At 37.0% G+C, this 23,212-nt stretch overlaps 1 protein-coding gene across 4 annotated transcripts in view; it reads right to left on the bottom strand.

Annotated features, from left to right (window-relative positions):
• Window positions 1–22,990, bottom strand: part of HPGD (15-hydroxyprostaglandin dehydrogenase) — a 59,930-nt gene extending 36,940 nt beyond the window's left edge. Inside the window, exons 1-5 of one of the 4 annotated variants that reach the window (XM_032109264.1) lie at window positions 22,564–22,988; window positions 22,269–22,392; window positions 18,201–18,307; window positions 7,209–7,305; window positions 1,051–1,127 (exon numbers count right to left, since the gene is read on the bottom strand). In XM_032109264.1, the coding sequence (XP_031965155.1) occupies window positions 1,051–1,127; window positions 7,209–7,305; window positions 18,201–18,307; window positions 22,269–22,392; window positions 22,564–22,656 (498 nt within the window). In that variant the 5' untranslated portion in view covers window positions 22,657–22,988. Of the gene's footprint in view, window positions 1–1,050; window positions 1,128–7,208; window positions 7,306–18,200; window positions 18,308–22,268; window positions 22,393–22,563 lie in introns of those variants that run through there. The other 3 variants (XM_032109263.1, XM_032109265.1, XM_032109266.1) reach the window with 3 other exon arrangements.
• Between the last annotated feature and the right edge of the window lie 222 nt (window positions 22,991–23,212).

Raw genomic sequence — 23,212 nt, 5'->3', positions numbered from 1 at the left:
TAAGTCACATCATTTTCATGGTGTGGTAGCCTGCCCTTTTGATCTGGGGGAGACAAGAAACTGAAGTCCTAGATGTAAGGTGTCAGACCTGCCCAACATCAGGCTGTGCTGCCTTTTCTGGTAAATACTGTAGTTCACTATGTTTATTATTCTTTTTTCCTGGGCATTCTTGTGTTCCTTAAAGACGGCATTTCCTCTAATCTACTTTTGCTCTTAGATGGTGATATTTATATTTATAATAAAAAAACAAAAATGTAAAACCAGGTGTCATGTTCTTGATGTGTTTAATATGGTACATGCAACACTTATCCATAGTATTCTCTTTATGTTAATCTGAAAAAGGACTTACTTGTTTGGGGATGGGGGCATAAAATGTGCATAGAGTGTTCAAAGTATAATTTCAGGTGATTAATTCTGGAAATCAGTTTGGAAATCTTATGTGAATAGACTGTCTTTAAGATGAATCTGTTAAAGTGTAATCATATTTCTCCCTCTAAATTATTACTGTGCTTGTTCAATTTACTAGCAAGATTTGGAGTCAGAGACTGAGACTTATAATATGATCATCTTACATGCCCCATCCTGAATGTGTCATTTTGCATTTTCAGCATATTAGGAGTCGGTAAGAATAAATAATGATGTGTCCAAGTCACTTTTGTACACCTCAGTGCCTATTTATCATTAAAAAGTCATCAACCTGACTTAGAAATAAGGAAAGCAAAATGTTAAATGACTGGGACAGGGTTCTGAAAAAATATTTTTAAAACTTGGATTAGAATTTGGCTTTGGACTCCTCCCACTGTCCTTAGATTACTTTGCAACATCTTTCTTCCGTGCTCCCCAAACCTCAAATCGGTCATAAACACACAGATGCCGTACTTATTCTATCTTTGGATTCCCTTTGTGAAAGGAGGGAACCTCCACTGCTTCACACACTTTGTTTTCTTTCAGAAAATTTGTTTCAGCTGTGTGGCTGTAGAGAAGGAGCATGAAAAGCTTAAGCATGTTCCCAAGGAGCTGCTGACACCCTTTTGGAAAATGCATACTTACTGCTATGGACCGTGTGAATCCAATTACACCATGCTTTGTAGCACAGTACACAGGCTGGAATGCAGCAGGCATGAGTCCTTTAAAATAAAAAGTTAGCTGAATGAAGATGTCAAATATTCCTAATTTATGATCACCTTAAACACACATATAGGTCTATAGTGTAAAAAAATTTCTGACAGAGGTGCAACAAAATGGATTAGTAAAAGTTTGTAAATTATATTTTGTAATCTGGGATAGGCTAGGAAAAAAAATTAGATGGATAAAAATGTGCAGGCAAAAGAAGAGTAATAAAAAAGCATAACTTTTAAAAAGAAAAATTGTATCTATGAAGTATGACTTAAAAGAGAGGACACAATCTGGAAGAAAACACTCAAGAATGAGACTTTTGAGGCATCTTCTAGGAATCAGTAAAGTATTTAAAGTATATTGAGGAGCAAAGTATTTTAGATAGGCTTTGATTTCTGACGTGTGAACTGGACACCTGCAATCATTTACAGTGTGTTCAGGGGGGAAGTGTGGGAATAGGAGAAGCAAAATAAAAATTTTCTGCTAACACTGTAAACCTTTATGGTCTGAGTGGGAGAGCACAAGATTGTTATTTTTAGCAGAGAAAGAAGAGAGAACAGAGGTTTTGGAAGAAAACTAAGAACTTAATTCTGGTAAGACTGAGTTGATGGCAAAAAGCTAGTCAAGAGTAAGTGACAGACCATGAATGCATATTCATTTCTACCAATTATGCCAAAAATTTCTACTATAAAATGAAAGCTGAACTGGACCACATGGATGCTGTAATTCCACCTGAAAATAAAGCCCTTATGAATAGCAAACTTCAGCCTGTCCAAAAGTTAGAGGATAAAATGTTTTCCTGGATGTGCTAGTGTAAAACTCTATAGTAAATTTAATGCCTTAATGTTTGGTTCTAATGGAACTCATCCCAATAAACAACTCACATATATTTTTTTCATTTTTCATACTGCAAATCTTAAAGTGATACGTTCAAGAAGGGGTGTGATTTGTCTCATTGGAGATGAAAAATTCATTACCTAGCTCTAAGTATGGATTTGCCAGAAAAATTATATATGCCAGACTTACATGGGCTCTTTGCTCTGGAATCTATTTTGTCTGAGGGAAAAACTTTTCCAAGACAGCACAAAGCTCTAATTACCAACCTGACAGCTTCAAGGTTTTATCTTGGTTTAAATGCTACCTTGGTGATCCTGTGAAAGAGCACTGCTCAATACTGGGAAATGAAGAGCTTAACCTATTTTCTGGTTGTTCTTTTAAAATTGTATTTATTTGCTTAGCTTGGATTAATGTGTTACGCTTCTGCTTAGGAGCTCACTTTATGAAATGGCTTTTGTACCGTCTCCTGTGAGTTGTGATCACAACACAGGCTTAATATTCCTCTGTTTGTTGACTTTTGATGATCACCATTCTTCAAATTATTGGAAACATTGGAATATTGGCACATTAGAAATAATACATTACTATTTTTAAAAAAACGCTTGTACTCTTACATGATTTAAATAAAGGAAATTCTATTCAGGCTGAAGCTAACAGAAATAAAACAGACAACATCTACTGGGAAACACAGAGGAAGAATTTAGAGGTAATTTTATTTTTACTTTTTAACCATAGTAAGAAAAATTACATTCTGCTTGAGAGGGAAGAGAAACAAAGTCAAGAAGTAAACAAAGGAAGGGCACAGCTCACAGTAATGAAGTAGAATAAGGTTCAAAGACTTACTTAAATGCCAAAGACAGCAGGAATAACTAGGCAGGAAGAGAGGAACAAATAGCTTTTTTTTTTTTTTTAAACCAGTTCTTTCCTAATTGAAATTATTATTTTCGCTGAAGTGGAGAACCAAGAAAAAGTCATCTCACTTTCAGACAAAGCATCTAAGACTAGTCCTAGCATCCCTCACATAACACAGTAACAGCCCTGTCTCACTTTTGTTCCTGAGTTCAGTGCTCAGAACCACTGTGTGGGCTTTCCAGCTCTGAGCCACTTCCCTGCCCTGGGAAGAGCTGGACCTGTTAGTGGTGTGTCCCAAGGACTCTCCTAGCAAGTATTTTATGATGAACCACTGTGTCATATTGAGTCTGCTCTGCCTGCATATTTATTCAACCAGTGAGCAGAGATGAGTTCATAACATATTAGTTAGGGCATTCATTTGTTAGAAAATCTGGATTCTGTTTGTTGCTGCCATGAATATTTAATTATCTTATGTAAAGAAGAACGGCAGTGAAACAGATTAGACAACATCATGCACAAAATAACGGGGGGAAGAGGAGGAGGGTGTTCAAATGGATGGTGATGGGTCAGTGTACTTCTGGAAAGTGATACATTTGGGTTTTAATCTTAGAAGCAGGGGCAGCTATGGCTAGAGTTTTCTCTCTGTGGATGTTGCTGCATGGTGAATTGCAAATGACTTTGTGATGACTCAAGATGCTCTTTGGTTTACCAAAACCAGTTCAAGCACACCAACAATAATCCTGTGCTCCAGTGTTAACTGCTCTGGTTTATTTTTCTCAGTTCCTGGCAGGCTGAGAGAGAAGGCTCTTGCCCTTATTCTCTACTCTCCTTGTTAGAGTGTCAGGATTACTCTACCATTGCAGACGTGGTGTCAGGCATCTCACTACAACTCCTTGTTTATCATGGTCAATAGTTTCAATAACCACATCTTGAGAAATTAGTACTAGATGTGGAGAATTCCATCAACAAGTTTGGATGGTATCAGTAAGCTTTGCTGAAACCAGTATTTCCTTTCATTCCACTTTGATGGAACAAAGAACTTTGAGGAAAACAGAAGTAAGCATTTTTCCCCAGTTATGCTCTCTGAACATGTTGCCCTCAAAGATTTGAGTAAGTCCCTTTCTTTGAATAAGATTTATTAGCCATTTTAGTTTTAAGTTGGACTTTGGCCTTTCTGATTTTCTCTCTGCATACTCCCATGATATCATTGTAGTCTTCCTGAGTGCCAAAACAAAGGTGAAAGAGAAATCCTAGCAAAAATTCTAAGTTGTGCCATTTCTATGATTTTTTTTTTACAGTGAACTGAAGTCTGAAGGGAATAGCTTCTAAATTTTTTTACCTCATTCTGGCAGATTCTGCTCAGCACTTTTCTTTTCACAAAGGGGAGGGACCAGAAGCTCTGTCATGATGCTGAAGGCCCCAGTTGTACAGCCATTGACACTTCTGCTCCCCCGTGTCACTGTGATAGAGTGCTTGCTCAGTGATGAAAGCGTATGCCTAGTTTTGTTCTTCTAATACCTATAGGAACTGATCCTAAAAAAGCTTGTTTGCTGTGACCAGGTACTTTAAGTATTTCTTGTGGCCAAAGCTTTCAATAAAGGGAAGACAGACCAGCTGCTTGCAGAATCTGAGTGCTTGAAGTTGAGTGCAATCAAACCACTGATATGGCTGTAGAGCAGAAAGGTTTCCAGATCCACTGCATATTGAATAGCCTCTCAAAAAAGTAGCATGATACTATGCTAAAAAATTTTAATATTTTTTAAGCCCTTTGTGAATACTTTGACTTTTTTTTGTCTGCTAGAATACAGACAGATACAAATTCATTTTCACAGAATACCTTCTTAAAAATACAAAAGCTGTCAAAACAAGTGTATGCCTATACTTGAATTGCTTTTGCCCTGTATTTGCAAAAAGTGTACATGTATCAGCCACCACAAGGTAAAAGACTGTGTTAAATTTAATGATTTAAACAGCCTCTTGAGTTAAATTTAGTTTTGTATGCTTTCTCTGTTGCCTGTAACTATTCCATTAAATGCAATTAAAGGTACCATGTATAGCTTTCTACAGAAGAAATTTTAGAACATTTTGTTCCTTGAATTTGAAATTAAGTCTATTCCAATGCAAAAACCTGCAGTCATTGGAATTCTTTTTTATGGAACCAAGTTCAAAGTAAAACACATTTCTCATTATCTCAGTTTAGCGGAATTACTTCTTGGTATGAATGTACAAATCCAATAAAATTGCATTTTATTGCTTTGACACATAGTTGAGTGCTTGCTGCATGTGCTCACATATTTCTCTCCCTCTCTTAGTCCTGTCGTGTGGAGAGACTAAAGAAAGGAAGACTCAGTACTGGATAGACAGGGTGGATGCTTTGGCTTTAATCCAGCTCAATGAACACTTTTAAGCATCCGCTTCATAGAAATCATTTAAGTAGTTCTGTTGGTGTTTGGAAATATAAAACTGTAAGGCTTGATTCTGTCCCTAGTCCAAATCATTGGCAAAATTCCCATGGTGATGTTCTGGTAGCTCATTAATGTGCAAAGGAAATATTATTGAATGTTACGTAAGCACTACATACAGCTCTTCTTGTTGCTCAGAAAGATTTGCTGTCTGTATCTTACAGAGAACTTGGACAGTGAGGGGGATCACTCAGAAGTTTAATGATCAACAGAAGCTAGCTCTAAGAAAACACATGAAGGCGGTGTTAAGCAAGCCAATGGAATTTTGCCTTTCATATATGGAAAATACTGCAGGACTTAGACCTTCAGACTGGAAAGGAGAATTACAGTCACAAAGAGCAGTAAATAAATAAGCAATAAAAAATCAGTATTTGTTAGCTTTCAAAGTGTGTTTTTCCTTATGACCTTGGAAATAATTGCTAAATACAAGCCATGTAAAACCAAACAAAGCAAAGAAACTTTGTTTTGACAGATATCCTCAATCACCATGGCCCAATGTTAATATTAAAAGCTTAAGTAAATAAATTCAAACTTAAATAAAATAATTAAAACAGCACTTACAAGCTCTTAACAAACTGAACAGCCAAGCTGTTAGGTCTTAAAAACAAAATCATTTTGTGTTTTTTTGACACTAGTTAGAAAAGGCATCAAACTACTTGCTACCTCTACCCTTTCTAAGCACTGCATGGGCACCAGTGTTTCTGTGAAAATGTTTAATCTTTTACTTATGTTGATGAACTCTTGCACTGCAGCAGCAGTTTCCTTCAAGTTAATTTGGACCCAATACAATGTCCATTTCAGCCTATAGGGATAAACTTACTGGTGTCAGTAGGCAATGCGTTAGGCAGTACGACAAATTCTGACTTAAAGGTACTTGGAGTCTTTTGATAAAGAACCTCTCACCCGTTTGACAGATGTGCAGGTATTAAGTCACATCCTCAAGATCCATATGCATTATGTCAATAGGATGAACTGCACTTTTTATCACAAAAGCTAAGGTTTATATGAGAACTTAAAAATACACAGAACATCCACATCTATGCACAAACAGTTAACTATAACCAGTGCTGTCTTAACTGGCTTTTCATTGTTAAAACACAGGAATATCCTGGAATGAAATTACTATAATTTGGTAATCTGCAGAGATACAAAAAAAGCCCTCTGACAATTTGAGTGTAAGGTAGCATATGTATTATTTTTCACAGATAGTCTGACAGTAGAGAGAACAACCTCTCCAAACAAAAAATAGAGAATGCGAGTACTTCCCCACAAAATATTTGAGGAAGGTTGTCAGGGGACTTCATTCTCCAGTTTCCCTTTCACCTGGGCTTTTTTGCTGTGAGCCCAGTCACTGCAACATTGAGTATATCTACAGGAAATGGTGCAGAATTCTGCCTCAGACTGGGCAGCATTACCCCCAACAGACTTAGAATCCATAGAATTCTATTTTTATACCAATAAATTGAAATACAGTTATAGCACAGATAAGTAGTGAGCAAAGAAAACACTTAAGCTTGGTGAAATATGAGTGTTAATTTTATGACTTCTCAAGTACAGGTAGATCACACCTGAAAGGACTTGGAACACAGAGTGGGTGTGTGACAATCTCTGTTAATAAAATAGTTATACTCTAGTCATAGATATTCCTACATTTGTGTTCCTCTGGAGTTGAATGGAGGAATTGATGTCAGGCTCAAGATTTTAAATACAAGACTGACACATTAGGAAAATTACTGTTTTTTCCTATCGAATTTTGTTTAAAAAAGGAAGTGAAATTTGTGCTCGTTTGATATTCCTTCTGTTGCTAAGATGAAAACCAGTTCAAGATAGTTCTAAACTGGGAAGGGCCGCAAAAAGAAGAAAAAGTAAGACTGATCAGTATGATTCATTTACTTAAGAACAAAACCCACCAGAAATTGTTTATGCAGAGAATTTTCTCACCTGCCAAGGATGACATATTAATGATTACTCCTCCATCACCTCCATTTCCTTTTCTCATGTATTCTAGGCCAAGGTAAGTTCCTCTGATCACAGATGTCTGGTATAGAGAAGAAGATTATTGAAGATACTCAAAGATTATTTGAAACTATTAAAAATATTTTACTGAATTATTGGTGGTATTCAAAGTATCTATTGTGCTTCTAAAAACTGAAACTTGCTTTTATTGTGGTGCTTAGAACCTGTATTGCTTTACCAGTGATCTTATTTACACTTTGAAGATTTTAAACACAGAGACACTCCATAGTATTGCAACTCAATAACTTCAGAAGCACAACTGCAATAGGTAGAAATAATAGCAGTTTACTTATTTCTCTTAAAAATGCATAAATAAACAAACAAATATTGAAATGCGAAATAAAAGCTGTGAAGGGAATGAAATAAAAAGTAAATAATTTATAGATGGAACACATACTTTATCTAAAAATATAAGTGGCAGATGAACTGATCTAAATCCCATCATTTTTACTGAGCCACGCTGTTCTATATGATAAAAAATATACTGACTGTATCTGAAGATAAAATTAACACTTAAAAGTGCATTGGCTCAAGTCAAAAGAAATTCACACCTTTTAGGATTAAGTACCATGATATATTTCTGGTTCTGGTGTATTATTTTCTGACTAAAGTTACAGGAGTTTTACCACTCCTTTTAAATGAAGTTAGACCACACAGGCAAATACAGAGAAGGTAAAAAAAGGCATTCTAAGAGATGTGAGATGTTGTTAGCATAATATTAGCTGCGATTTTTACAAATATTTTTCTTTCTTTTTTTAAAGAAAGAACTTTGAGGAAAAAAATTTTCTGAGACCTGTATCATCTTGATTCCTTAAAATCTGTTTTTGGACCCTACTGCAGTCAGAAATTCTGCAGAGATTCCTCTCACTGAACTTCAGACTTTTAAACTGGGATATCCAAAGACACGCCTAGCCTGGGGCTACCAGCCTCCTGGGTGAATCATGAGAGAGAGTTTCTCCCAGAAAGGCACTTTACCTGAGAGGAAAACAAACAGTAAGAAAAAGGCAGCACACAAGGCTCCTTGTGGAAGACAATAACTTTAGGGAAATGTTCCAGTATTACTGCATTAGTGATGAGTTTCATAATTATTTACCAATTGTTTTAGATGTCTCTGTAATAATTTCATATTTGCTTTACAATTTCTACTTAAAATGGACTAATGCATTGAAACACACTTTTAGTCTTACGGAAATATTACTTCAACTTTTACATGAGAACTTTGTTTGTACTTTATGACTGTTTAGTGCTATTTATTCACCCAAAAAAATTAAGATGTTCAAAAGACGAAGTGTGCATGATTATTTCACTATTTTTGACCAGAGACAGTCTGCAGAATAATGGAGACAGAAATTTCCCATATAAAAAATCACAATGAAAAGTCTGTATGTGCCTAAAACCTAACAGATAGTGACTAAAGAAACTGGAGGGAAAAAAGAAGAGCTTTTAAAATCAGAACGTTATCTATTTTCCTGCCACTATCTAAATTCCGAAAGCAAGATTGGAATAATCTTGAGATGGGTATTACATTTAATTTTCATTAGCTGATATTTTTAGACATGCATGTTATAAAATATAAAGTAGTACTTTTAATTCAACTTCAGTTATCCTTCACACTTTTTGGTTTTAATAGGAATCAGATTTGGAAGAGTGCATGTTCTGCTTTATTAGTATCATTTGTTCATTTTTCAAGTAAAATGAGGCTGTCCATTGATGGAGATAAAACAACCTGAGACATCATTACCAAGTTTGCTTTGGAATCTTGATAATGAATCAGCTTTTCTCATTTTCTATAGTTTCAGCACTTAATGAGTTATTTTCACTGATAATATATTTTCAGAATACTTATTTCCTGGAATAGTGTAAAACCCCACAAAAAGTGAATATTTCAAAATTCTGAAATAATATTTTAAATTTTTCTTAAAAATATCCCACAAATAGATTTTTTTTTGTTTATTTCCTGGAAAGTCTTGTTTAAGCTAACTTTTTTAAAAAAATATTTTGATTAATTTAGAAAAGACACTGTTGATTAAATACTTTAACAGAAGCTTTCCAAATAATTGTCTTCAGTGTCTTGACACATACCAAACTAAATCTGATTTTTCTTGCATGTCCTGGAAAGTAGCAGAGCCCTTATAAAGGTTAATCTATTGCTGTTTAATGTTGATTGTCACATGTAAGTTTGATTTATTAAAACCAAGGTTGTCAATTCCCAGGAGTTTTGCTATAAGGTATGGTTATTCTGAACACGAACTTATTGGCACCTCAACTGAAATTAGATTTGGACTTAAGAGTGGGGTGTGTTTTTTAATATATATATATATGTATGATAGGCTGTACAGGAGATATTTTAGGAAGAAAGGGATTAATGCTGTCTTTGGAGAGCAGGTGCAGGTCCTGTCATGCCCTGGAGCAGTGGCTCAGCCTGCTGAGCAGAAAAAGAGAATTCCACTTAAGACGATTAGAGAAAATAAATCAGGAAGGAAGAAGGAAACAGCTTGGGGCTCCTTTAAGGCTTTTCTATTCCTTCTAATTCAGAGATAATAGAGCTAGATGAGTCCTTGGCCAAACCACAATTATAAACCAAAAAAAAAGTGGGTAGCTTGGCTGTCCAATCAAATTTACTCTATTATTCTTTCTCTCTCTCTGGAATCCATTAACTTAGTATTTCTTCAAGTGGCTGGAGACATGTTCTCCTTTACATAAAGGTATTGTGAGAGCTGGTCTTGAAGATAAATGCAGACTTCCATTTGGATATTACCCCTTACACCTGCTACAGCCTTGAAATCCTTACCTGTGGTCCTTGCAAAAACCTCACTGAATGTGGCTGATCTTGAGTGAAATGGCTATTTATGATGTTTGGGCTGATAAAATAAAGAATTATTCTGCAGAATAACTCTGAACCACATACCCAGGGTGAGAAGAACCTATCTGCCTGCACACTTAGCAGACGACACTTTACAGTACTGTGTGATGGATTTCCCATTCTCTTGCAAGAATCCACCTCTCTCCAATACTCTCGAAATTTGTGTTTTCTGAACCCAGTTTTTTTGGTTTGAGTTTATGATGAAAATTTCCTTTCAATTAAATGAAAGAAACTAAAGGTCTTTTCAGATTGTGCAGTTCCCCAATTGTACTTTTAAGACTAATAATTTAATCCTATGTTCTTAACCAACAATAATTCATAGATTATCTATTAAATAAAAATTCTGGGAAAGTTAAATTTTAAATTACCTAATAAAAAAAATGTCTGACTCATGTTAAGATAAAAATATGCTGGGAGACTTTGTACAAGAAAGCATTTTAGAGTTGAATTTTTTACAGTTCCTTTGTTTACAACTGCATTTGGCTGAAGGGATGTTGTTCATAAACATGTCAAGAACAAAGAATATCAAAGTAGTCAGCTTTGTAACTAAATGTAGGTAAATCAAAAATTGGTACAGCTGACTCTTACATTTTTTTTTTTTATCCTGGCTATAGAAAACTAGTATCATCAGTCAGAAACTAATCTAAATTACTGTCCTTCTAGATGTTGAAAAACATGTGATCTCAGTAACACTGCTGTTTATTTTCTTATCAAAATACAGTGTTTTACCACAGCATATATTGAAGATGGGCCATCCAGGTGGAATGGATGTCTGAGTGTGCTCTCAAGGCAGCCAATTTTACTCTTCAACTGCCAGCAGAAAATTTAGGATTCTTGCAAATAAAGTTATAGTGGTGAGTGTGGGAATATCTCCTAGCATTAGTCTACATAAATTACAGATTTAAATTAGAGGAGATCAGACATGCTGAATGAAGTACCATACAGTAATCAACCCAAAATGGTATCTGACAGTATGGTAAACATTGCAACATAATTGTGCAAATACTCAAAATATTTGCAGTTGCTTTTGAGAATAACATATCAGTAATCAGTAACTAATGTAATGATTTCTTAAATGGCAACTTAGTGTCAAAAGCAGAAATATAACTTACAAAATTTTTGATTCATCACATTTCTATGTGTCCTTTGACTGTATAGCTTTAATTCTATCATTCTAAAAGAAATCATATCTTGAAACTCTGATTCTAATTAGACTCAGAGTCTTCAGTAGAGCACTAATTAATATTTTTCCACCTTTAGGAACCAATGTCAGCCAATGTGTATAATGTCCTTGTATTCCAACGTTATACCTGTAAGTCAGTTTTCATACTTTGTGTTTCATTTTAGATTTATCTATTAGAAAAAAAAAAAAAAGTGTTTTTTGGTGATGGTGCCCAGGACATAATTAATCATCATCCTTTTTAAGTGAGAATTGCTTTGAAAGTAACTTAGTACACAGTGCTTTTTTTCTAGTGTTTCAGGGCAGCTGTTCCAACCAACATAGTTTCTCACACCTATTTTAAAAGGTTTCCCTTTGCCAGCTCTTGTCTGATACATCTGGTACTTCATGCTGAGAAAACAGCTCAGCATCTTCAGTGCTGAAGACGAGCATTATGTTGCTATCAAGGTGACATGGTAATATGAATTCCTTTGAGAAAACAAAATAGTAATCAGTCCTAATATTTTACGTAGGTTCCTGAACTAATATAGTTCAGGGATTGGGATACTGAACAAAAATGAAAGAGTCACTGACTTGTGGTTTCATAAAGCAGGTTAGCACAGAGCTGGAATTTGACCCAAGATCATTTGCCTTTCATACAGTGATGTTATAAATTGATGGCTATCTATAAGGAAACATTTAAAAGTACTTTGTGAACTGTGTAAGATGAACTTCAAAAGTCTGAAACTAGGTGCTGCTTGTGTTATCCATGGAAAATTTTAGCATTTTGCTGTTGGACAGGAAGGTGGGACTAATTTTTTTTAATGTAGATTTTCTAGGACGTAGACAAGTTGGAGCAAGCGTGCAAGTCCCATGGCATTCCTATGTATAGGTTAGTTTGATTGCTGTATGAAATGAAATTGAAGGCTCTTGAGGATGAATTTCCAGCTCAAACTGTGGAAAACAAGAAGTCTACAGAGGAAGAGGCAGAAAGGAGAAAGGAATATATAGCAGGATTTGACAATTTGCTTCAAGTCAGTAGCTTTTTTACAAGGTGGGAATGAAACACTATGTTTCAGATTTTTATGGTGCAGTTTTCTTTACTTCCCTCCTCCCCTTCCATACACCTCCACATTCCTGAACGACACAGGAATGGTATTCCATTTTAAATGGCTGCTCTTATGTCCTTAGTTCAAAACCTTTGCTTTTCATTATACTTCAACATTGGTTACTGTAAACATACATTAAAACCATAAGCTAAAAAATTAATTTACTTACTGTGCTATTAAAGTAAGTCACTGTGTCCTTCCTAGTACAATATAAACAGCAAAAATAATTATACCTATAGGCTTCTTTATGTACTTAGCAGTTTGATCCCTGTGCTACTAATTTCAAGGTAAGTGTCACTTCTCACTTTTTGGCCACATCTCTCCCTAGACACTTGGTCCTCTGACATCAAGTTATGCTGAAGAATAGGCAAGTAAGCCATTGAGGTAGCCGCTGGTTGTCAGTAAACCAGTTGGCTATGCCATTTTGTCTACTACAGATAGTACTATTTTTTTTGGCTTGTTTCTCTGTTGGTGGCACTGAGAAACGATGCTTGCCTCTGTCTGTATTTCCAGCTGCTGAATCCAGCTATGGGTCCAGGTTACATTACTTTGGGGTGAAAGTTCAGTCCTTGTCATTTCTCCTGGTACACTAGGAAAGGCCAGCAAGGTGCATGGACCAGAAGAAGGTTGCAGCATACTCTCTTTTATGGCTTGCACAGTGGAACAGCCTTGTGATGACCATGAAGTCTTCATCACAAAAGGAAATTCAATTAATCACTTCTGATGTTTCCTGAGTTACCCTTCTGGTTTCTGCTGAAATATTAATTGGCCTTCTGAGGAACAGGTCCTTACTTATAAGCAAACATTGATTTTGCAAGGTTTGCTAGTTGCTGGAACATGAGCTATATTGAAAGAAGTCACACATAAATATACAGTGGTGCATTATCTTCTCTGTACTTTCAATCTAAGTATTTTGCAGGGACAAACCATGATGTTGGTAGACCTCATTTTAGTAAAGGACTTTTCTAAATTCATGGAAATCTATTACTTCTGTCACTTACGAAAAAAATTGCTCAAACTCATGAAAAATGTAAAAACTTGGAATTTTTGCATATTTCTACATTTTGCCTAGTAATGAAGAATAAGGCTGTCACGCACCTGAACAAATTTATGTGTACTTTTGAATTCTACTTACTTCTGGGCAATGTTTAAATAATTGAATCCCATATGACTGGGGTGTTTTGATGTGCCCAGGTTCTGGCCTGCAATTTAAAGTTTTGCCAGAATGTGTTAAAATGTGCAAAATCATCACATAAACAGGAGATAGTTGTGATTTTGCTTTCAAATTTTTTCATAATTTCATTTGGGGAATTGGTTTAAATATATATACAGTTAACTTTTGCCATAATAAAATAACAAGGTGGTCAAAATGTCACATAAAATACTTCTAAAATTTTGATTCAGGTATTATTTAAAATGTAAGCGTAGGTGATACCAGTACTGCTACATTTAACTGTATACTGCAACCTATGTCAGTTTTCAGAAACCTCTGACATGAACATAAAAACAGAACCTGCATATAATTTAGGGGATTGTCTTTAGTATGAAATGTGCTAAGTGCGTTTGTAAAGACAAAAAATACTGTAATTATAATGGCCACTCTAATTACAGTGATTTCAGAAAGCCTCATCAACACAAGATAAAATTATTGAAGCTTCTTAGAACACCCAGTTGTGTTTAAATAACATACATGTTCAAGGCTCATAAAGATGTGGGCCCTTTTCTTGCTTTAGGGATTTGATAAAAAAAAAAAAAAGTCAGATTATAAAATTTTGGGATCCCTTAGGCAAAAGTTTGTATGAATGCAATAAACACTGTCATGCTGGAGGACTGTAGGTAGGACCCTTCATAAGAATGTATGTGTCATACACCCTTGTGCTATTCTGTGCATGAATATGTGTGTGTGACAGACTGCTGAAACTACACTGGTAATATCTCTTTAAAATGGAATTCTTGTATGGTTGCCAAGTTCATTTTTTTTATTTGCCATAATAACAACAGTATACCCTTCTATGAGTATCACTAGTTGAAGCTGCTGCTGATCAAGATAACATCAATCAAGTCAACACCACGACATTTGGGGTTTTGAAGTGAGGAGTAGATATTCCAGGCATTGCTGGAATACTTAACTAAAAAGAGTAATAGAAATACTAACAAAGTAATTAAAAGGTGGATGTCTAGCACAAAACGTAGAAAAATGGTGGAAAGCACTGTAATGGAAATATCATTTTAGCAGTCAGTACTCCTTCTTACACCCCCTCCCCAGCTGTATCAAGTTGTCTTTTCTTGCTCTCAGGAAACTGTAATGGATACAAGTAAGAACTGTGGTTTACTCCCTCTATTTTCCTTCCAAATTAAGCCCGACTTTTGGAACTTCTTTCTTCATGATTTCTCAAGCAGTACAATCACAGAACTCCCTTACACTCCTTTAAAAATGTTCCTGAAGACCAACCAGTTCTGTGAACTGTTTTAGCCATAAAGAACACACCCCAGATGTGTTTGTTCTGATTTATCTTGCTCTGTACTGCTCTACTTCTGTACTTTGTACTTTAAACTGGGGCAGGGAATATTTGTTGTATCAATATATAAATGATATCACTAAGACAAAGACTGGCATGTAGAGGGTTTTTTCCTCTTTTAAAATAAAAAATATGTGTATAATGTGTATCACACTGTGTGGCTATAGCAACTATTTCCGTTCTTAGCAATAATACAAAGAATACTTCAACTATCCTACAGAGGGAAATTGAGACATTTTAAAAATGTATTTCACATATATTTTTCTCCTTTCTACAAGAAAAAAGAATTATAGAACCAACTCATAGAAGCTATTACATGCATCAGCTATTTTGCTTCCATTGTTATAATTAAAAAAGCTAAAAGTACAGTGTTATTTCTTGTTTTACAGAAATTACAGTAACTAGATAGAAATGCTTATGGAAATAAGCTGGTTAGTTGACTCCATGTTAGACAGGGAAAGAATAATCAAAGCAATAGGTGAGTGGAGCTATTTGGATCTTAGAGTGGCTCTGATTTAACCCACATAACTGTACTTCTACTCTCATCATTTTAGATGTTCTTCCAGTCACCACCATGTATTTATGAAATTTTTCAACGTTCAGCTGTGTATGAGGTCATTAGGACATTTATGGTGAGCTTATACAATAATATATAAACTATATAAAATTCCCATAAAAAAAAAAAATAGGGCAGTAGCTTGATAGTTAAGCATGTAGGTTTCTAAGACTTGGATTTCAGATTTTCTGCTCATTGAGACCACTCACAGTCTGCTTCTGCTCAATTACTTGTAAAAACAAAAATAAATTAATAGAATCATTGAATTGTTTTGATTGGAAAAGATCTCTAAAATCATCAAATCCAGCTGTTAACTCAGCATTGCCAAGTCCACCACTAAACCATGACCCCAAGCACCACATCTATAGGCCTTTTAAATACCTCCAGGGATGGTGACTCAACCGCTTTCCTAGGCAGCCTGTTCCAATGCTGGACAACCCTTTTGGTGAAAAAACATTTTCTAAGATCCAATCTAAACCTCCCCCAGCACAATTTTTGACCACTTCCTCTTGTCCTATCACTTGTTACCTTGAAGAGGAGACTGACCCCCACCTCATAACAACCTCCTTTCAGGTGATTGTAGAGAATGATAAAACTCCTCTGAGCCTCTTTTTCTCCAAGCTAAATACCCCCAGCTCCCTCAGCTGCTCTTCATAAGACCCTTCACTGGCTTTGTTGCCCTCTTCTAGGCATGGTCCAGCACCTTAATGTCTTTCTTGTAGTGAGGGGCCCAAACTGAACATGGGCTTTGAGGTGCAGCCTCACCAATGCTGAGTACAGGAGGACAGTCATTGCCCTGGTCCTGCTGGCTGCACTATTGCTGATACAAGACAGGATCCCATTGCCTTCTTGACCACCTGGGCACAGCTGGTTCTTGTTCAGCTGCTGTTGACCAGCACCTCCAGGTCCTTTTCTAATGGGCATCTTTCCAGCCACTCCACCCTAAGCCTGTAGTGCTGCATGGGGTCATTGTGACAAAAGTGCAGGACTCAGCACTTCACCTTATTGCAGCTCAGACAATTCACCTCGCCCCATCAATCCGGCCTGTTCTGATCTACAGAGCCTTTACAGAGCCTTTACAGAGCCTTCTGACACTTCAGCAGATCAACCCCCACCCCAACTTGGTGTCATCTGCAACATAATAGAAGGAGATTCTCAACTTCTTCTGTTTGACGCTCTTGGCATTGAAAAATTATTAGGAAATCACTCTAAGTTAGGATATTTACTTTGACAGTACATATCACAATCAAACATATTTCTCACAAAGACTTCAGTTTTTCCAGTGATGACTGCTTATCTGTGTTTGCAAATCTGACAGGTGGATGGCTGCCTACAGTAACTTATATCCTGTGTTAAAACCAGGCACAAAAGTACAGAGAAATAAGTAATCTAGAGTGCAGCCTTCTTTCAAATTCAAGGGAGCTGTACTAATAGATACTGATGTTGCATATCACTGAGGGTGACAAACTACTCTTACTTCACAATATGAAGTTTCCTATGTTTAATTTTTCAGAACATTTTAGAAATGAAATAAAGAGGAAGAAAGAAGTAGTTAAATCTTGAAGAACATGTAAATACAGATAGATATAAAAAAATCAAGAGAAATGCATTACGAAACTTAAAATCTTTTTTTTTTCCAAATGCCTATTTTCTCATTAATTTTTCTGTAACTCGTCTCATATACAGCTTGTTACTTGTGTTACTTGTCCTGGAGTTACTCTGTTTGCTTGTTTTTTTGTTTGTTTTCAAGGATGGGTACCTTTGTCATTAAAATTTTTGACAAAAACATACCTAATTTTAATATTCTGAGCTTTCTTTTTGCACAACAAATTTCAAATAAGAAAACTCCACATTTTACTCTTCAAAAAATTTTTTTTACTTTGCTGTAAGTATGGTCATGAGGTGACTTGTTGAATCACCATTGAATCAGGACTTCACAGCTGGTAGACTACAAGGTGAATTTTATTAACCTAGAAATTTTATTAATGCTAGAAAGGTCATTCCTTGTAGCTTAGATGTCATAGAGGTGTACTCTAAATTAAAAAAGATTCAGCTGAGAAACAGATATTGTTGTTTGATCTGATGAGATATCAGATAATATCAAAAAAAGTGCTAATAGTTGGTTTGAAAAATAATATTTTAGGCTTGTTGAATGTACAGGATTTTAGCAAGTAAGTACCCTTAAGTAGTATGCTCCTACCAGTGATGATGGTGAAGTGGCCTGTATTAAAAACTCACATTTTATGCTGGCATGGTTGGTAAATAAAATGTGGAGCTCTTGGTTGAACGACTTTTCTTGTAGTAACAACAAATGGCAACTTATTCTCTAATGCAGACCAGCAACTTCACAAGCAACTAAAATGTTCTAAAACATTTGTATAAACAGACTGGCCTGCTGTAGATGCAGCTCTACTGCCCTGCGCAGTCAATTCTTACACCTATTTGGGATTCCATTGGATATTATAGAAAGAGAATGTTGTCTGGTGATTGACAGCCAGAGTTAACCTCTACACAGTGCTGTATGTCTTGGACAGACAACTTTAGGGGGCCAGCACACACTCAGTTATGTGGTGATTGTTTCAATAGCTGTACTTACCAATCCAATAATTAATGTTCTGTCATCTGGCACAATCTGTATAAGCCACAGGCTGTTAACTGTATTCCAACATTAAATACTGAAATATAGACGTGTGAAAGGAGATAATGCTTACCAAGTTAGTTTGTATAGTGCTTTCCCAGTCCTTCTCATTGTTCACTCCAGCATTATTAACCACTATATCCAGCCTTCCAAAATGTTCAATTACTTTTTTGAAAGCACCTATAGTAAGATCCAAGAGTGACATTTCTTAGAACTCTGGGAAGTAAGATATAAAATATGATGCATACATAAAAATGAATGGTTTATTAGTCTACCAAAATGTCATTATTATTTTCTTAACCATTAGTGAGCAACATGCATTTAAATTCTTTATCTAATGTGCATGAACATTACATGTATTCGGGGAAACTGTAAGGGTTAAGGTACCATGACTGTCTTTTCATTCAGTTTTGTAATGTCTGATAACAGGAGGTAATGAAAGTTCTTAGCATCTATACATTTTGTATTAAATAGGATGTTTGGCACCCCAATTATATAAATTAAGCATTTATATTTTGATTTGTAGCAGTTTGATATAGCTAGTGAAGTCAAGATTTGACACCATCTATTTTGAATGAAAAATAAAAAAAGTTCATGTATTCAGAACAATTTTCTTCATTCAGTCCAAATTTAACCTAAGAATGCAATTTGTATTTAATGAATAACTGATATGAATATTTCAACGACAAATAATTAATCATGACTCTTGTTTAGATGTATCTATTTATGGATAAGTTGTTATTTATCCTACTTGTCAGGTAACTTTAATAATGTGTTTCTCAAATTCAAATCTTTTTTTTTTCTGAGGATAAAAATAGTGACCTGTCTTCCAAAGAATTTCAAAATAAGAAGTGGGAAACTTCCCCAATGACATTGTGTTCTCCCAGGTGACAGTGTTAGAATTGAGATAAAAGATGTGTATGGAAAAACACGATGATGTCATAATGAGGAGCAAACTATTATCAAGCCTGGCTCTGCTTTGACAAGATAGTTGGATGAGATGACTTCCAGATGTTCATTCCAGACTAAGATATTCCAGGACTGAGGATATTATCTGACATGTATATATATATATAGTTTGCTTTTTTCCCCCTCCAAATACTGTTCCTTGTCACTAAATATTTACTATTATGTGAACCAAGACACCACCCTCCCAATATTGTTGTACAAAACATTGTTTGGTGTGTGATTCAAAATCTACAGTATTTCAGGTATACTGAAATTATGCTTGACAGGCCTTAATGAAATCACTTCACTGAAAGGTGATCCCAGGAGCATCTTCCTTCTCTAACCTTTAGAGCTTGGCTATTCATGTCAATCAGGTGCATGGTATCAGCTTTCAGACATGTACCTTTTTCTGCAGCAGTTGCAAGGGTTTACAAAGCTTTTCTTGCACCAGCCTTTTCTTCGCCTCAAGGCTTCAGGTCATCAAAACAAGAGCTAGGCAGCTGATGGGACAAGTTTTATTTGTCCAACTGCCCTTTATTGTACAGATTTTTCTAATATTCCATACTAGAATATTGTAATATTACTAAATCCTCTAGTTTGGTCTGTCTGCCTTTTTTGCTTTTCTTATGTTTGTTGCCAATTGATTCTCTGATTTCTCAACTCTTCAGTCACTTATCTTTCCAACTCTGCATCAGCAAGGGCAAATGAACACCTCTGGCTTTATTAGGAGCCAAAGTATTATATTAAATAAGTATTGAACTTATTTCCAATGAGTAAAATAAATAGTTTGGATCCTCACTTAGGTTCCAAATTTTGGAAACTGGCTGATTCCCTTTTAAGACTTCTCTAAATAATGTCTTTTGTCAACCTAATTCTTAATAGAATCTTCAAAAAACACTATGGATAATAGTAATTTTGCCAATGATTTTTAAATTAAATTTAACAGTCTTGTCTAATTGTAGTTTTCTATTTTACATATTGAGAAAAGACCAAATGCTTTTGCATATCTGTGTTTGGAATATTTCAGGTAAAAGTTTATCTGCCTACAGTAATCCCATCTATTACCTATCCACAAAAAGAAGAATCTCATTGTAAATTCTTAGTGAAGTTGTCACCTATACATCAGTATAAGCTGATTTATTCTTCCCTTTTCAAATGTAGAATAATTCTGTGTTTGCACTGCACACTAGTTAGTGATTATGGAACCATAAAAAGTTAAAAGCAGATGATGGTATGAAATATTGAGTGGGGAAGGAAAAATTAAGAGGAGGCTCCATTTTAAAGGAAGGGTAAGAAAAACAATGCAAAGTAAGCAAAAACATCAGTTATATGTGAGCTTTCTAAATGTTTCTGGAAGACAAAAGTAAATGTATGGTGATTTTTCAAAAGTGAGGTGATATAGGAGATTTTTGTGGGGAATTATGTGAAAGAACCACCAGAGAAAAAAAGTAAAGGCAAGACTTGAAAATAGATTAAACAGATGATTTCTTGCCTATAAGCCTCATGAACTTACAAATACTAGTTCTAGTACTTCCTACTGTAACAATTGCTTCCTACTGTAAGGGCTAAAGTTAAAAAAAAGAGGAACTTCATTCACGCACATGACCTTTAACATGAAGTATGGGACTTGATTCATCCGATAAGACCTTTAAACACTAAATGTGAAATCAATGTAAATTTGTTAAGTAGTAGCTTACAATTGCAAGTGGGAAATATGAAAATAAAGCATTTAATAGCAAACAAACAACACCAAAACCAGCTCAGAATCCCCAAAGGATTGTGAGAAATGATTGCAAATTTATGGTAAGAAACCTGCAGCAGGATTAATGCAATGATTAGAGAGGCATAAGCAGCAGCAGCCGCCTCTTCTTGCTCTGTCTCTTTGTGAGAACCACTTCCAATTCTACTGTGAGTGCTCTTTTCTTAGTAACTTGGTCCAAAAACTCCCTTGCTGACCTGTCCTACTCACTCCAACTTCCCGGTTCACACCCTGTTGGTCCTGAACTCTGCTGGCACTAAAGAGAGGAGGAGTTGTGGGAGAGAAGGCACACAGGGGTAACACCCATGCAGCAGCACATGTTATTCCTACCTCTAGGATGCTTTTTCTTGCTCCTTACTCCTCCCACTTGGAGAAAAAGTCAATAATCAACCGAGCTGATAAAAACTTTGCTGATTAGAGCAGATCCCAGATTTAAAGTCTAGCATCTCTCTTACAAACAGACAATGTAAAGCTATAGAATTAGGAATAATTATGCTAGCTTGGAACAGTGGACAATACTGCTGGATTCTGGAATAGCAGCAACGTCTTCTAAAAGAGGAATGGATATGCTCAATGATCACTGAGAAAATGAAAAGTGAAGCATAGTAAATGAAAACAGAACAAAATTGTTCACATTGAGCCTGGCAGAAATTACTCTGGGGAAAGGGCACTGACAAAAGAGATGTCAAAATCTGAATCTGAGTCACTACCTATGAATGTATCATTCAATAATGAAACTTTGATGAAGTGATGTGCCTGTTATGAAATATTGTGAAGGTACATCAATGCTATATGATACTCTAAGAACTCAGTAGGGAACACCGTTTATCCACTAAGTGAAAACAGAAACTCAAATCATTCATGAGGGAAGCTGCTTTCATTCCATGTTTCTGCAAAATGTGGGTGAAGTGTTATCACCCTATAGTTAACCCTGTGATAAAGTAGTGTGCCACTTTTTACCAGTTCTGCTTTCAGCTATGGCAGCACACAATGAAAGTTAAGTGTGCTGTATGGAAAGAGCACTGCAACCCAGTACAGAATTTATTACTCCTGTGACGAGGGAATGCAGCTTGGAATCTGCACTGAAACCTCATAAAAAGCAAGTCTGAGCTTTAAAGTTTATATATATTACTCATAAAATAGCAATTATCTTCTACAGAGGCTTTCATGCAAAAATATCACACACAACACTCAATGGAAACGACTTCTTTGGCTTTTCTTTCCGATGTGCCAAGGAACAAAGGGAAATTGTGGTAGTAGTAATATTTCACATCTGCAGGTTCAGGAACAAATCGTTTTTGAGTCATTGCCAGAAGCGATCGGGAGCAGGCTGTCCTCCAGAAGGCTGCGCTGAGCGCTTACCGGTGCTGCAGCCGGGCGCGCTCCGCTCGCTGCGCCTCACGCCGGAGCGCAGCGCTGAGCGCTTCTTCCTACCTTTCAGCTGCTCCTGATCCGTCACGTCGCACTGGATGAACAGCGTCCTCTGCGCTTCAAACTGCTCGTCCAGGGCCGCCTTGCTCTCCTGTCCGGCCTCGGAGTTGAAGTCCAGCAGGGCTACCTAAGCGGGGCGGGAGGAAAATGAGTGGCGGGCGGGCGGATGGACAGACGGACAGGTCCCCCGCCGAGCCGAGTCGAGCCGAGCCCCGGGGGCTGCTGCCACCCCCCCGCCCGCGGGTGCCGGCTGGAGGCAGAGGGGAGGGAAAGGGAGGACGCACTGCCCGGGGCTTACCTTGGCGCCCTTGCCCAGCAGCGCCTGGACGAAAGCCCGGCCGATGCCCTGCGCCCCGCCGGTGACCAGAGCCACCTTCCCATTGACGTGCATGGCCGCCGCGCTCCTGCCGCCCGCTCCACGCCCGCCGAGCCAGAGCAACCCAGCGCCGTGTCACCTGCCCGGTTTCCTTTCTCCCTCCTTCGTACCCTCCCTCCTGCCCTCCCTCCCTCCTTCCCTCCTCCTCCTCCTCCTGCTGCTACCGCCGCAGCTGCAGCTCATTCCCCCCCACTCGTGTGACCGAGAGCCTCTCGGAGCTGCCTGGGCGGGGGGAGCAGGGGCGGAGCAGGTCATTAAATTGTCCTCCCGAGTGTTTGGATGAACCCTGGAGAGCAAGAGCCAGAGAGAGGACTAGCTTCATCCCCTCTTCCCACCCTCGGGTTTTCCGGGGGGGACAGGCTTGTGGCGTCCCCCGGAGAAAGGGTCCCGGGGCAGCTACAGCTCCACTCGGTGGAGAGGGGCATTTGTACGTTTGTGTGTGTGTAAATCGCGTGAGAAGCTGCTCCAAGCTCTGATAAGGGCTGTTGGCAGCTCCTGAGGCTGTGTGAGTTTTGGTTGGCCCAAGTTGCATGAGGAGCAGGGGGAGGACAGCCTCGAAAAAAATAAACAT

The sequence above is a fragment of the Corvus moneduloides genome, chromosome 5 (genome assembly GCF_009650955.1).
Source record: "Corvus moneduloides isolate bCorMon1 chromosome 5, bCorMon1.pri, whole genome shotgun sequence".
NCBI lineage: Eukaryota > Metazoa > Chordata > Aves > Passeriformes > Corvidae > Corvus > Corvus moneduloides.
Note: the sequence above shows the minus strand (reverse complement) of the source record. Positions and strands in the feature narration are given on the sequence as shown.